Source organism: Halichondria panicea, chromosome 17 (assembly GCF_963675165.1).
Source record: "Halichondria panicea chromosome 17, odHalPani1.1, whole genome shotgun sequence".
Lineage (NCBI taxonomy): Eukaryota > Metazoa > Porifera > Demospongiae > Suberitida > Halichondriidae > Halichondria > Halichondria panicea.
Window position 1 is genome coordinate 1,141,646 of NC_087393.1, and position 13,579 is coordinate 1,155,224.

The 13,579-nt window shown below is 40.6% G+C and overlaps 1 protein-coding gene and 1 long non-coding RNA gene across 6 annotated transcripts in view; one reads left to right on the forward strand and one right to left on the reverse strand.

The window, feature by feature from the left end:
• The window catches only part of LOC135351173 (retinoid-inducible serine carboxypeptidase-like), a 30,219-nt gene extending 20,589 nt beyond the window's left edge, over positions 1-9,630 (reverse strand). For 2 of the 4 annotated variants that reach the window (XM_064550116.1, XM_064550115.1), the window contains exons 1-4: positions 9,443-9,630; positions 8,878-8,937; positions 7,899-7,955; positions 7,732-7,788 (exon numbers count right to left, since the gene is read on the reverse strand). In XM_064550116.1, coding sequence (XP_064406186.1) covers positions 7,732-7,788; positions 7,899-7,955; positions 8,878-8,937; positions 9,443-9,539 — 271 coding nt within the window. In that variant the 5' untranslated portion in view covers positions 9,540-9,630. Of the gene's footprint in view, positions 1-211; positions 402-743; positions 914-1,148; positions 1,224-1,297; positions 1,361-1,557; positions 1,739-2,709; positions 2,839-2,963; positions 3,002-3,073; positions 3,147-3,206; positions 3,282-3,400; positions 3,647-3,819; positions 3,965-5,834; positions 5,884-7,533; positions 7,642-7,731; positions 7,789-7,898; positions 7,956-8,877; positions 8,938-9,442 lie in introns of those variants that run through there. The other 2 variants (XM_064550118.1, XM_064550120.1) reach the window with 2 other exon arrangements.
• Positions 9,631-9,833: 203 nt separating this feature from the next.
• Positions 9,834-10,980, forward strand: LOC135351179 (uncharacterized). 2 transcript variants are annotated; one of them, XR_010399413.1, is made up of 2 exons: positions 9,834-9,910; positions 10,668-10,980. It is a non-coding gene; the product is annotated as an uncharacterized LOC135351179 (long non-coding RNA). The 2 variants fall into 2 exon arrangements; XR_010399412.1 differs by lacking the exon at positions 9,834-9,910 and adding an exon at positions 10,210-10,332.
• Positions 10,981-13,579: the final 2,599 nt, after the last annotated feature.

Sequence of the window (13,579 nt, forward strand, 5' to 3'; positions counted from 1 at the left end):
GAATTTTGCACACGTGAGAGGCGAGGCCAACACCCACTTTAATAAATGATATTCATCGCTATTGGTTAGCACCCACATAGAATGAATTATGATTTCATGATACTATTGCGTAACAGGCCAGAACAAAACTCAATTAACTGTGGATAGGCTTGATTCCCGACCTCCTTCAAGGAGGGCGGCGGCGCTCGACTACAACTTTCCCATGTACAGCTTTTACATATTGCACAATCATCATTATCACTATAATTATCAGAGTTCATTAGCCACAAAAACATGGAAACACAGAAATTCTTGAATGATTTAGAGTCTTGTTATTATGAATCTATACAATGTTTGTGTAGTCAGCCAGAGATGACCCTCTGCAGCATGGTGAGGGCAGTGTCCCCGTTGTCAGCTGGTACCTGCAAGGAGAGACATTTGTAAAGTTCGACATAATTTATAGAATACCGTATAGTAAACTTTCGCAGAATGACCGGATTTAATTTTATGGAATATCAGCCTTTTTTTATTAAATTTGTGGTGATAAAATTAATTAATGTTTGCGGTACGTGCTGAATCAGCGAAAACCGCAAACACCCTTGAAATACACCCGGTTACGGTACATAGATTGTAGTTACAGGAATGGAATATCAACACACAGACAGACATTACACACAAACCCCTCACACCCACACACCTCACACATAAACCCCCACCCCTCACGCACCTCACACATAAACCCCCCACCCCTTACACACCCTCACCATGTGTCCAGCATTGAGTATCCAATAGAAGGCGAGGTTTTTGTACGCCTGATAAAAGCCACCAGTGTGTTTCTTAGTGTGGTCAGTGTCAGGGTAGACAGGCATTTTCTTAGCAGCCTTAAAACTAGGCAGTCCAGTCCACTTGAGTTTGTCCATCCAAGCCACAGTGCCTGTAGTGATAAAAAGGTAATAATTATATGTAACCAGGAGTGCATGAGTATGTAACTATAGCAGGATATAATTATCCCAATTAATTTCAGTGTTCCTTGCATCATCAGCACCTGTGTTCTAGTCCCTGGGTTTTTTCTTGTGTTTACCAATATGGGAACCAAACACATTCCTAAGTAGACTTCAAACAACTTTAATTGCCAACTCATCATGACCATGCAATAACCAGGGACTTACCTTGAGTACAGCAGATGAGGTCCAGCTGGCCATTGTACACAGTCACATTTACCCCCATAGAGAGTAGCTTGTCCACTGTATGAGGGAGGGTGAGCGGGCATAATAAGTATCACACAGATACAAGTACACCCCTCCCCACTAGCACAGACCTGTGCTGATGACATCCTTCATGAAGTCCACTCTTTGTTTCTCAAACACTTTCCCAGCTTGCGCTACAGAAGTCAATTACCTTTTGAATTTGACACAGATTAATCAAAACACAAACCAATCTTCCTAAAAGATACGTTATGAATGTATCAATTGTTACAAAATCAGGCTGGTCAAATTCAATTTGCAAGTGCAGGTTCTCAAAGATAGTTACTACCAATAGAATTAGGCTTCGATAACGTACAATAATCGAGCAACTCACATCCCCAAACCACTTGGTCCGGAATGTGGAGCTTCTGTTTGATTGGTCCGTTCATGAGTTGACTGAGTGATTGGGCATTGTACCGTTGCAGGATACGAGGGAGGCCACGCCCACTTTGAAGGGACGTTACTTCGTCATCGTTATGACGCAGGATGTTATAGAAGTCCACATCATCAGTCAACTGCGTGGAGGGGGAGGTAATTGTGGATGGGCAGGGTGTCATACAGGATTTTAAAGTTGGGGAAATAAGAAAAGTAACCGGAAAATTTGGCTAAAAAAAGGTCAATGTTATTTCGATACCCTGTTAGTATGTAAAATTGCCAGCTATCAGGGTTTCATACAGGATTTTTAGCCAAGGGGGGGAAATGACGACAGCCGTACGCCGTTGAAAATTTGGGGGTGGGTCCGGGGGGCAGCCCCCGGAGAAAATTTGGCAGAATGATTGTCTAAGGTGCAATTTTGAGGTTTTGTGATTAAAACTATTCAGTCTAGTTCTTAACTGCATTGTACACTTAACTCACCAGAAAAAAAAAATGTTTGAGCAAAGCAGAAAAGGTACTTAAATTGACCTCTAGTGTGTACAGAGCCTATGGTCTCACTATGTACATGCTCTGCTTATGTTGTAAGGTTTAAATTTCAAAGGGTATCATAATAATAATTGTATACATGCATTTTGTGTATGTAATCTCCTGTCTGACCTTTTGAACTGTACCGTGTGCTAGATTGGATATACATGTATGCACTCCTGATGTATGTAAGAGGCTTTTTATCAATTGATACATGTAGAATAATCATTATAGCTACATGTAGATCTATCTGAATCACTGTACAATTTGGTATGACATCATTAATTTTTCATATTTCCAGGGAGGAATTTTGGCCAGGGGGGAAATCCCAGGGCCGGCCCCCCTCTGTATGAAACCCTGGCTATAGACACTCAGTCATACAACTACTACTTTTAGGGGGGATATGCCACCTTCCCCCTGTACACACCCTGATGGGTATACAGTACTGTAGTAAAAGTTGGTTGAATTTCAATGGCTTGATGATTATATGAGAACTTAAAAGGAGCCCGTTCAGATGGTAAGTAATCTCATATTCCAAACAGGAAATTGCACTTTGTAGTGCCCAGCAATATTACACTCGACTCACTGCTTCAATGACATCCTCAGTCTGAGACCAGAGCTCAGTGGACCTGGCATAGTCTCCATTGTTGAACGCAGCCTCGGTCTGTTTAGAGTAGTTTTGAATACGAGCCAGCTCCGCCTCATTCACTAGCGACTGTGTGTGTGTGTGTGTGTGTGTGGGAAGGGGATTATGAGGTCAACGCTACACTTCGACTCACTGGTATATTGCAGTACACTCACACAGGAACTAATATTATTCACTGAAAAACCAGAACTAACCGTTGCAAAAAGATATGGACCCCACATGTTGACGTAATCTATGCAGAGGGTAAGCAAAGAGCACATGAACCAGTGGGAAAGGCATAGCAACAGTGGCCTGGGGTACTCACCAATAGCAGAGATCCAGCTGTCCCCAAGACCCACACCTTTGAAGACTACTGAGACATTCCCTGCATTGATGGCCTACAAATAATCATTAACAATAATAAAAGCTCCTAGAATCGTTAGGAAAGTTAAACTGACCTCTTGAAGCACTTCAGCAAAAGCAGCTGTCATCTTTCCACCGTACGACTCACAGAATATGTAGAATGGCATTTTCTGCGTGACCACATGTCATGAGAATATGAAACACTCAAGCTACATCCTCACACATGCCATAATAAATATGTAGAAAATCACTAATGAAAAAAACAGTGTTCACATTACATAATTGGTACCTGAAAAACAGAGTGTGTTTTAAGAAAGGCACTGAAGAGTGAGAGGAGATCCTTAGCAATCTCTGCAACGTCAGTGGTATATGCTGAGTCATCATCAACGTAGCTATATCCGGTGCCAACAGGGTTATCGATAAACAGAATATTAGCCACCTGAGTCCAAGTGGTGTTTCTAGGTCTGAGGTTAATATCCAGCGGTCCAATCTCCATGAAGTTCCCGAAACCAGTCGATGAGCTTCCTGGTCCACCCTAGAGGAAGGAACAAACAAGACGTGTTATTGCAGCTACATGTAGTGACATTGGGAATTACCCAATTTATGATATAGGTAATAGCAATGTAATGAAGGTTGCATTTTGTACGTAAACGTATTTTAATTGTAGTATCACAAAAGGACTGGACTACAACAGAAGTACGTACGTACCTGCAACCACAAGACGAGAGGAACTTGTTCCCTGTTCTTGGTGCTGTCCGTGCACCCATAGAGCCACCAGAACATGTGTGCAGATGTCCTCACATCCACAAAGCCCCAATCCTCGTCTGGGATGACTGGAGCTGTCGACTGGACGCTGCAAACGAGCAGTAGAAGGCTTAATCCAAACACTGCAACTGGAGATACCATAAAACAGCTTTATGCTATGTGCAGCTTAGCTTTGACACTTCCACTGAGGCATCAGCACCGTACCCACGGTGCTTTTATTATGAAATAGCAATTAATATTATACATTCTTGGCTAGAATCAAAACTACTCTGATTCCAAAAATAGAGTATAGTGTCGTTGTTGGCTTTGTTCATGTGAGACTCTTATATAGCTAGCTACAGCCGGCCGGCCTAAGCTAGCTCTAGCCATAGATACTATAAATTTATAGTATGGCTACACCAAATTAATCTTATGTTTCACGGATTTTCCGGGTCATATTTTTGCAGAATGCCAAAAAAATAGTGGTCCAGGTCAGAGGTCAGAATGGCCATGTGATCTAGCAAAACGTTGTAATGTTTTGCTAAAGTGATTTTTTGTGGTGTGTTGTGACTCTGTTTGTGGTTTTATAATGATATTCATCAATTTTTTTCTTTTCTTTGCCTGCCACCCTGAAATTAAAATTCCGTGAAACATAAGATCAATTTGGTGTGGCCTAGCTATGCTCTAGCTCTTCCAGCTAGCTAGCTACCAGTGTGGAGGTGAAAAAGATGTCCACGACATAATACAGAACAGTTTGTACTTCTTTGTAATAATTGTATCGATATACTTTGTTTTTAGTAGTCTGTAATGGGTGAATTTATCATCTATATAAATAAATACAGTGTCTACAACGTTATGACAGATTGACACATAGTCTTCTCCCCGCTCGCTTAATTGTTTCCACGCTTTTTGGTGCTGCCCTTTAGCGACTCGCAAATTGCATGTGTGATGTAGTATTATTGCAAGCAAGGGACTCCCCCCCTTGTTTACTTACATCATGGTACACAGTCCCAGAGGAGGTACGACAGGCGCAGTGAATACTAGTTATCCACCCAAACCCTGTGTTATACTGCTGAGTTTAATCAGAGGCTAATTGCTGAGCTGCACCGTGCTTGTCGTACCTCCTCTGACACATGCAGTCCAATACATATGCAAGCAAGGGACTCTCCCATGAAGTTTTGTTCAGATTATGGTACACACTCATGCAGAGTCAGCCTGGGCTCAAAGAAAAAAGAGCTCGTATGATTATAACTAGCAAGCACCCTTATCATATACTTATTCGATTTAAGGCGATACTTATAAAAAATTACGAAGCCAGAGGTCGGCGTTTCTTTTGGAGTTTGAAAAATTATGATGAAGTCATGGTGTCAAATAATTATCAATGCATGCAGCAGTCACTACTTTAGAAGTTAGAAAATTGCCTACAGCTTACTGCACAGTAGCCTCGATCCCAGGCCGAGTTTTCGCTTTTATAACGGTTAGGCGAACAGCTAACTGCACAGCAACTCTTCATTTTGCATTAACGCGTCGATTAAACGTGCATGTGCTTTAACACAAAAAGATCTTTTGCCACTCACGACGGTGGATAGCAATGGTTGCTATTATTTTTTGCTTGAAACCACGCCCCGTGCACAACCTCTATAATTATATAGATCTAGTTCAACGCCGTAAGAAGATATTTTATGGTGCATGGGGGGGGGGGGCTTGAGGTGAAATTATTCATTTTTATGCTCTCAGAAATAACCGTATATATAGCGGGAAATTTTCGCGGATGCAAATTTTCCCAGTACATAAAATAATCTGCAGAAGGCATATTACAGTCTGCCCCCAGCCCCCCTGGTTCTTACGGGCATGTGACCATAAGCTTCATGTCGCACAGCTTTGGTGCCTTAACCGAGGCATCATCAGCACCCGTAGTGCATTCAATGTAATCAGTATAATTGTATATAATTATACATGCAGCAAATTTAGCCACTTACTTCTCCATCAGGGATTGCAGCACTGCTAGCAGTAGCTTGTTAACATTAGCTGCAAGTATATAGTGGGATATGCAAATGATGACTCACATGCAACTACAAATTACTGTGGATCACCAAGATACTCATGCATACATGTAGAGCAATCACCCCGTGCGTTGTGAACTTCATCGCATAGCAGCAAAACCGATACAATAACTTTTTACCATAATGACCTTAGAATTATCACAAATCAGGAATGATTGCATGTGAATCTAAAGCAACAATTAGAAAACAGTGTTTTTTATCGCCTTCAAAGATCGCCTATTATACAAGTTTCAACTATATTTATGCCTCGGTGCGCATGCGCAAGCGAGGTATACGGTAGTGTGTTTGTAATTGTGTGTGTGTGTGTGTGTGTGTGTGTGTGTGTAGACTATTTCAGCTGCTCAAGGATCAATAAAGTGCAAGTAAGAGTTTCTATAGGCTTCTAGTCATGTTTTCTTGGCATGCTATTTGTGGATTTGCAAAATAAAGCTTCGTTCTCGAGTTATGCCTAGTTTTGCTTACTTGGAATGCCATTGCAGCCTTTTCAGAAGAGTCCGTAGCAAAACTTGTTCACCGAGTGTTGCTACTCTACTTAGTAGTTAGCTCTGCACTAGAACGCTAGCTATTGGTAGCTGCAAGAGTGAGAAGAGAGCTGCAAGGCTCTGCTGACTTGCAGCCATTAATTTTAGCCTTAAACTTTTGGCCTCGATCGTTTTTAACAACAATCATGGTCGATCATTACCCACTATTTGAGTTTTCCACATGCAGTAAAATGAAAAATGTTCATCATGACAATGTGTGTATAAAAGCTAGCTATTAGATTATGTAGCTTTGGCACCTCCACTGAGGCATCAGCACTCGCGGTGCTTTCATATTATAAGTAGCCTAAACCACTGTCTCATTAGCAGTTAAATCAGTCCATGTTTAGTTTCCTCAAACAGCTCATTTTGTGTCCACAAACAGACACACACACACACCAATCACTCTACCCCTACTGCGCGCTGTGCATGTAGAGTCGCAAGCCACTCCTTTTTCTCTGATTGGACGGGGGCAGGAAAAAAGTACTGGTGACTCTGGCATACAGTAGACTCCTTGTCCTAGAAGTTGGGTTAGGTTAATCTTACCATAGCATGTGATCCAAACATTGCGTGAAGTAGTAGAATTGCGCAGCCCGCAAGTGCTCGGCTTCTTAGCTACAGATTGAGCTATAGTGCATGCTATAGAAAAGAGAAGATTGATGAAGTAATAACGAGAGCAGGCATTCAGCTAGGATATAGTCATCTAAGAGACCAGCAGAGATTATACTTAGTGATGAGAACTGGGTGTGTTATTGGGTGCCCAAGGCTTTTGATAACCTGTGCAATACAAGACAGAGGGCAGCAGTTGAATTGCTAAAGTCATATAATTATAGAGTATAGTTGTCAGACACATACAAATCGCTGTCACTCGGTTCAAAAAATTAGGGCTGCCAAGATCTCTACGTCATCAGCTGTTCCATGCTAATCCACAAGTTGTGGCGCAATGGACATGCACTGCATGTGTCAACAGACACTGTGGTACAAGGATCTATATCAAAAGGCTGGTTAGATAGATTTCTTTTTTACACTCAGCCAATGATGCATGGTGTTAGTTTCGCCTGCATGAACTCTTGTGGTGTTGGTGGAAGTGTACTTACATGGCTCATCTTGTTCCAGCTTGGCTTCTGGCTGCATATCTGGTTCTTTTTGTTGCTCATCTTGTTGCTCCAGGGCCTTCTTCAACTGATAATAGTATTGCTCACGAACTGCATGTAGTGAATTAATTAACATCGAACATGTGAAAATTAAAGGTGTTACCTTCACGTTAATTATATATAGTGGTGGAAGGACTTTACCTGGGCCATCTTGTTGCCGCTGGGCATCCTTCCGCTGATAATAGTATTGCTCACGAACTGTATAATTACTGTTTATTCTCACGTAACAACAAATTATGTGAACAACTATAATGGTGTCACTTTTGCATGAATTCCAGTAGTGTTGTTAGTGGAAGGGATATACTTACCTGGGCCATCTTGTTGCTTCAGGGCGTTCTTCAGCTGATAATAGTATTGATCACGAACTGCATGTAGTAAATTACATGCATATATCGAACATGATTAATGAGGTGTCACTTTAGCATGAATTTTAATCTGTGGTGTTAGTGTAAGGTACACTTATATGCCTGGGCCATCTTGTTGCTCATGAGAAGGCCAGATATTTATAGTATTACTCACAAACTGTAATAGTTATGACAATTATAATGTTGTGAACCAACTAAAGTTACTTTTGCATGAATTCTAACTATATTATAATATCACAGTAAAAACAGATTCGTTACAAACATCTCAAATAAAATGCGAAATTTAATGTAGAAATGACATAAATTTCTGTCCGGCATTTTAACACTAAAATACGATGATGCATCCCATATATATAACATATGTGTTTTTGCATATAGTTAGACACTTGTAGTATAGACTATATTTAGTTAGGCCTAGGTCATTAGAGTTATTTATACCTATAATTTCCTAGTTAGTCCTGTTTTGTGTGTATTTAAGTCAGTGCATGGGCTGTGTATTATATTCATGCAGTTTTACTGCCATGATCTTGTTGCTTACTGAACCCCTATCAGTTTAGCTAGTGACTCAGCTAGGCTAACACACTACACACTGTTTTGGAGGTGTCTGTGGGATTTAGAAGCCCAAAGGCACTGATTTAGTATCCCGAGCGTAGCGAGGGTACACTACAAGTGGCTGAGGGCTTCTAAATCACATGGACACCGACAAAACAGTGTCTAGATACTAGTGCGCATGCACAAACCGCTTGATTACAATATACATGCATGATTATTTGACAACGGAATACTATATGTATTGTATACTAAGTAAATTGGACTTAGTATACCTGCTCTGAGGCACTTTTCCCATGTACTTCCCATGTAGATCTTATCAACTAGTGTCTAAAGTGATGTTGTATATATAATTATATACATATATACTTACCAGGGCCATCTTGTTGTATCTGAGCATTCTTCTGCTGATAATAGTATATTTGCTCACGAACTGTATAAAAATAATAATTCTCATATTCTCATACAACAACTATATCGAACATGTGAACCGACTAAAATTAATGGTGTCACTTTCGTATGAAATAATTATACTGGCCAGTATACTGTGGTTTGGCAGATAAAATTGTATCACACTTAAATAGAGCAGAATGACTTCATTATCCTCGAGACAAAACTGCAAAATAGATTTGAAGTAAGGTCGTTTTTTTTAGCTGCGACTATTTTCTGAAATGCAGCCACCTCGCTATTCCAGCCATGCAAGCTACACTGTCCCAAGGGTGACTGGATTAACGAGAGTCTGTATATCATATATATATACTTGCAATGGGCCATCTTGGGATAATAATTATAGTATTGCTCACGAAATGTAGTAAATTTTATGACAATTATAGTGAACCAACTAAATAAATGATGCATGCATGCATGTTATCTACTTTGGCATGAATTCTATAGTGGTGTTGGTGTAATGTATATACAATCATCATGATATATTATACCTGGGCCATCTTGTTGGTTTGAAGAGAGAGCAGAAGAGGCCACGGCCATATACAGGAGAGATAGCAAAGCCACACTGGCAATCATTGAAATCTTCATATTAATATAAAAATCTTTTAGCAACTTAATTAAGGGAAGTGCAGTGAAGAGTGATTGCAGGGAATGGTCATTAGTCTCGTGGACCAGCTGTTTGCATTGACAGGTGGTTAGTGGTTGGAGGGACGGATATGTGAAACCTCATAATTAGATTTGCCAAATCTAGCAGTGCAGCTGTGCGGTTTCACAACTTACTATAAACATTTATCAGCCACTTTGAGCGCCACGATATTCAGGGTCTGGGTCCGCGAGACTAAATGGTCATTGATCCTATAATATACTCAGCCTGCATGTATACTCATAATTATAAGCATAAGATAGTTATCTATTGATGTAAGGATGCCGGGATTCCCTAGGACTGTTCATCATTCCAGGTATATATAGTCTAACCACCAGCAATAATAACACTGCACCACACTAGCTCGTATACATGCATGCAGTAAATTGAATAATACCGTCTTTCTTCTAATTACAGCGCCACTTATTATTTTCCGGTGCACAAATAGAACAAGAAAAACTATAAATTCCAGTTTGGCGCTTACATTCGAGTGGCGCTTAGCAATAGAACGTGTAGCTGTTTCCACAAGGCTATCATATAGATCAGTTGTCAGTTGTATATATGTATAGATCCTCGATTAAAGGCCACGTTATATCTAATTACCCGCCAGCAAAAAACAAATTTCACAATTTACCTGGCGCTCAATTAAAAATATTTTGTGAACTTGGCGCTTCTATTATAGAGTGGCACTGGAATTAAAAGAAAGACAGTACACCTGTAGCAAAAGCAACATTCCAGGTAAAAACCACACAAACTGCATGCATGGATTCACAGATCTAATTTCCTCGGCTACAATGCATGCATGCATGCACTATAAGTACCGGTATAATTATATTAGCTTATGCATGTGTAACTTCGCTAGCTAGACCCCAGGCCTATAAGCTTAATAATGCATGCCCCAGAGAAGCTCCCCACTGAACTCAATAGCTTTCAGAATAATTCGTATAACACAAGACTGCCCTAAGGCATCACATGACAACAGTATGACGTGGCAGCCCTAAGGCCCACGCCTTACAATTAAAGAATAATACAATAACAATAACTCATATATAGTCACTTGGTTACACATGCAGAAGCCAGAAGTCAACTATACACAGAAGCCAGAAGGGTCATTCTGTATCAATTCAACGAAATTTAAAACGTGACCTCTTCAAAATTGCACGAAACTTGGTATATGTATGAGGAATGGTATATGATAACATCTCAGAACAATTTTGTGTTTGTAAACAATATGGCTTCTGAGATTGAGTTAATCATTATTCTTGTGTTGTATCATTGAGCAGGTAGATTGATCTTGACACTGTATGATGATACCTCGAGACCTTCTGCTTCGCACCTGAATGTAGATAGTAGTATAATTATGATCATTGTATTTCTTCACCATCACTTGTGATCATTCTACTACAATGTGGCATCTATATGAAGCGTCTACCATGCTCAATGAGACAATGGGGGTACATTTATGGGATGCAAACACTAATAAAAATAAAAAGCACTCCAGCCTGTTGGTAAAAAATTAGCATTTTGTCTGTTGATACATGGACTATACTTAGGCTTAGAAAATCACATGAGGAACTAGCAATTTCAACGGCATTATCGGTAAATCGTCGCAATGTTTGACCTACTAGTGGTACTATATGTGCTGCTACCCATAAAAATACTTAGACTGGAAACCACGCCCCTTTCTTTAGGGAAAGAGACTGGCTACGACTCGTCCCAACGGAATGCTTGGAATGTAGTGTGTGCATGAATGCGTGGGAGAGATCTAAACCACAATAATTATTGCACACTAAGTTATAATTGATTTTGTGTGAGTATTATTTTTAGCTGTACAGTTGCAGTATAACTTTTATGTCTACTATAGCTGTTTAGATATAAGTTGTCTATCAGTACTTCCAAGGAAGCAATTCTAAAGTTGCTCTGCAAGCAGCTAACTTGGCTGGTTACAAGGCCACTGCACAAATAACAGACAGAAGTAGCAGAGATATAGTTATTGTCCACTAACATCGTATACATGTATAGAGGGAAATTTTTGTGTTTTTCGAGGGCATTGAACCGCGAATACCCACGAAAACAGCAACTGTCGTCAGGGGCAAACCATAAGCACGTGGCATTGTGTTCAGCGCATGCATGCACAATGCATTGCAAACAGTTGCAGTTTCCCATCTCCTTCACTTCCAAGTTGCATTATTTCCACATGGCCTCCCTTCCCAGTGGCGTATACAATGGGGGGCTTTGGGGGCTTGAGTACCCCCCTGTCCTCCCAGACAACCATGAAACTAATTCTATCACTCAGTAGCTAGCTAGCTAGCTAACTGTGCAGCTCCAGAGATACATGCAGCTCTATCTCACGGTTACAAGTAATGACCACGCCCAATTGAGCATGCGCAATCAGCATTGCCATTGCCATTCCAATGTTGTTATGTAATGCATAATAGCTGATCAAGATCCTCTGCACTCTCCCAGTCACCTCTTGCTCCACTGAGAGATACTGCAAAGCAATGACTAACACTAGAATTACTGGACATCCCCATTGCAGTGATTGACCAGTTTGCTAGGATGTACCCCTGGAGAATAGTGCATGGAGATCCTACAAGATAACTGACTCATAATTATGTCTTATTATCACACTATGCATGTACCGTATAGCGCGAAATTTTCGAGGGGCTTAATTTTCGTGGATTTCGTGGGTTAGCAATCCTACACGAAAATTAAGTCCACGAAAATCGTTCTTTACCTGCTATAACGTGCAAGATTTAAAGGCGTGGCTTCCGGTAAGCAGTCATTCCGCGAACATTGTGCAACGAAATAGTTTTAGAGGCTAATCCACGAAATATAAGTGCCTCGAAAATTTCGCGCTATACGGTATTAGATCCCATTTGAATGTATTTAGCAGGGAACTATGAGCTATAGTACCGGTACTATAGATTCTGGGCTACAAACCACAACATTATACATTTTGATACACATAAAATTATTGTAGCTAGATGCTTTGTGTAGTAACATAGTAACAGAACTAGAATGGAAGAGAGAAGCTCTAGAGTATTTTTGGCTTTGTTCGAGAGTAGTAGGAGCCGCTCGTTTCTTGGGCAGTGTGCTGTACTTTTTTGCTGCAAGGCTGCATGGGGGAGGAGCTGAATGTATGAAAGACGTGCTGCAATAAATGCAGGGGCATAAAATCGCGTGTGCTATGCACGCAGCCCCATTTTTTTCTGTGCTCTTGAGCACCCTCCTGCTTCAATCTCTAGAAACGCCCCTGCTTCCTAGTTATAGTTTTGACTCTGACCTTCCTAACTATATAGGAAGTGAATTGCCCTAATGGGCTTCCGTATTAGTTATTGGTATCTTTGATTTTATGATCATGCTGCATGGCACTATAGATGTTGTTAAACTGAGTATATCCAGCTATATATATACAACTGGATACCCTCACACCTTAATTGATTTGTCAAATTGGCAACATTAAAATTTGTTGCCAAATTTACTCGCTATATATACGGCTTATTATAATCACAAGCATCCAATTATGTGCTCTTACAGGGATGAAGCAAGTGGTGTGTGAAGCTCCTTGTTTATGTCCACATGATGTTGTCAACATGGTGGTTAGGTCAGATGTTCTTGTAGTAGGTATGTTAATTCACAAATTGCGCAAACCCAATTGTACTCTCGTTCATTGCAATTATGATGTAATAATGAAATTAAATGTTCCAGCCAGCAATCAGCCTGAATGTGCAGCCAGCATGCAATCAACCTGAATATGCAGTGACCGGCACATCTGATGCTGAGCAAGACATTCTGGGCATGGTAATGATTGCCCACGACGAAGAACTGCAGATGAGCCTAAGAGATGAAGGTGTGCTTTAAAGTATAGTTCATGATATTCATATATACTAATTTCATGGCATACATGCAGAAGAACACTTCAACCACCTTCACCTTCTCGAAGAGATTGGACACGGTACCTTTGGGGTGGTCCACATAAGGC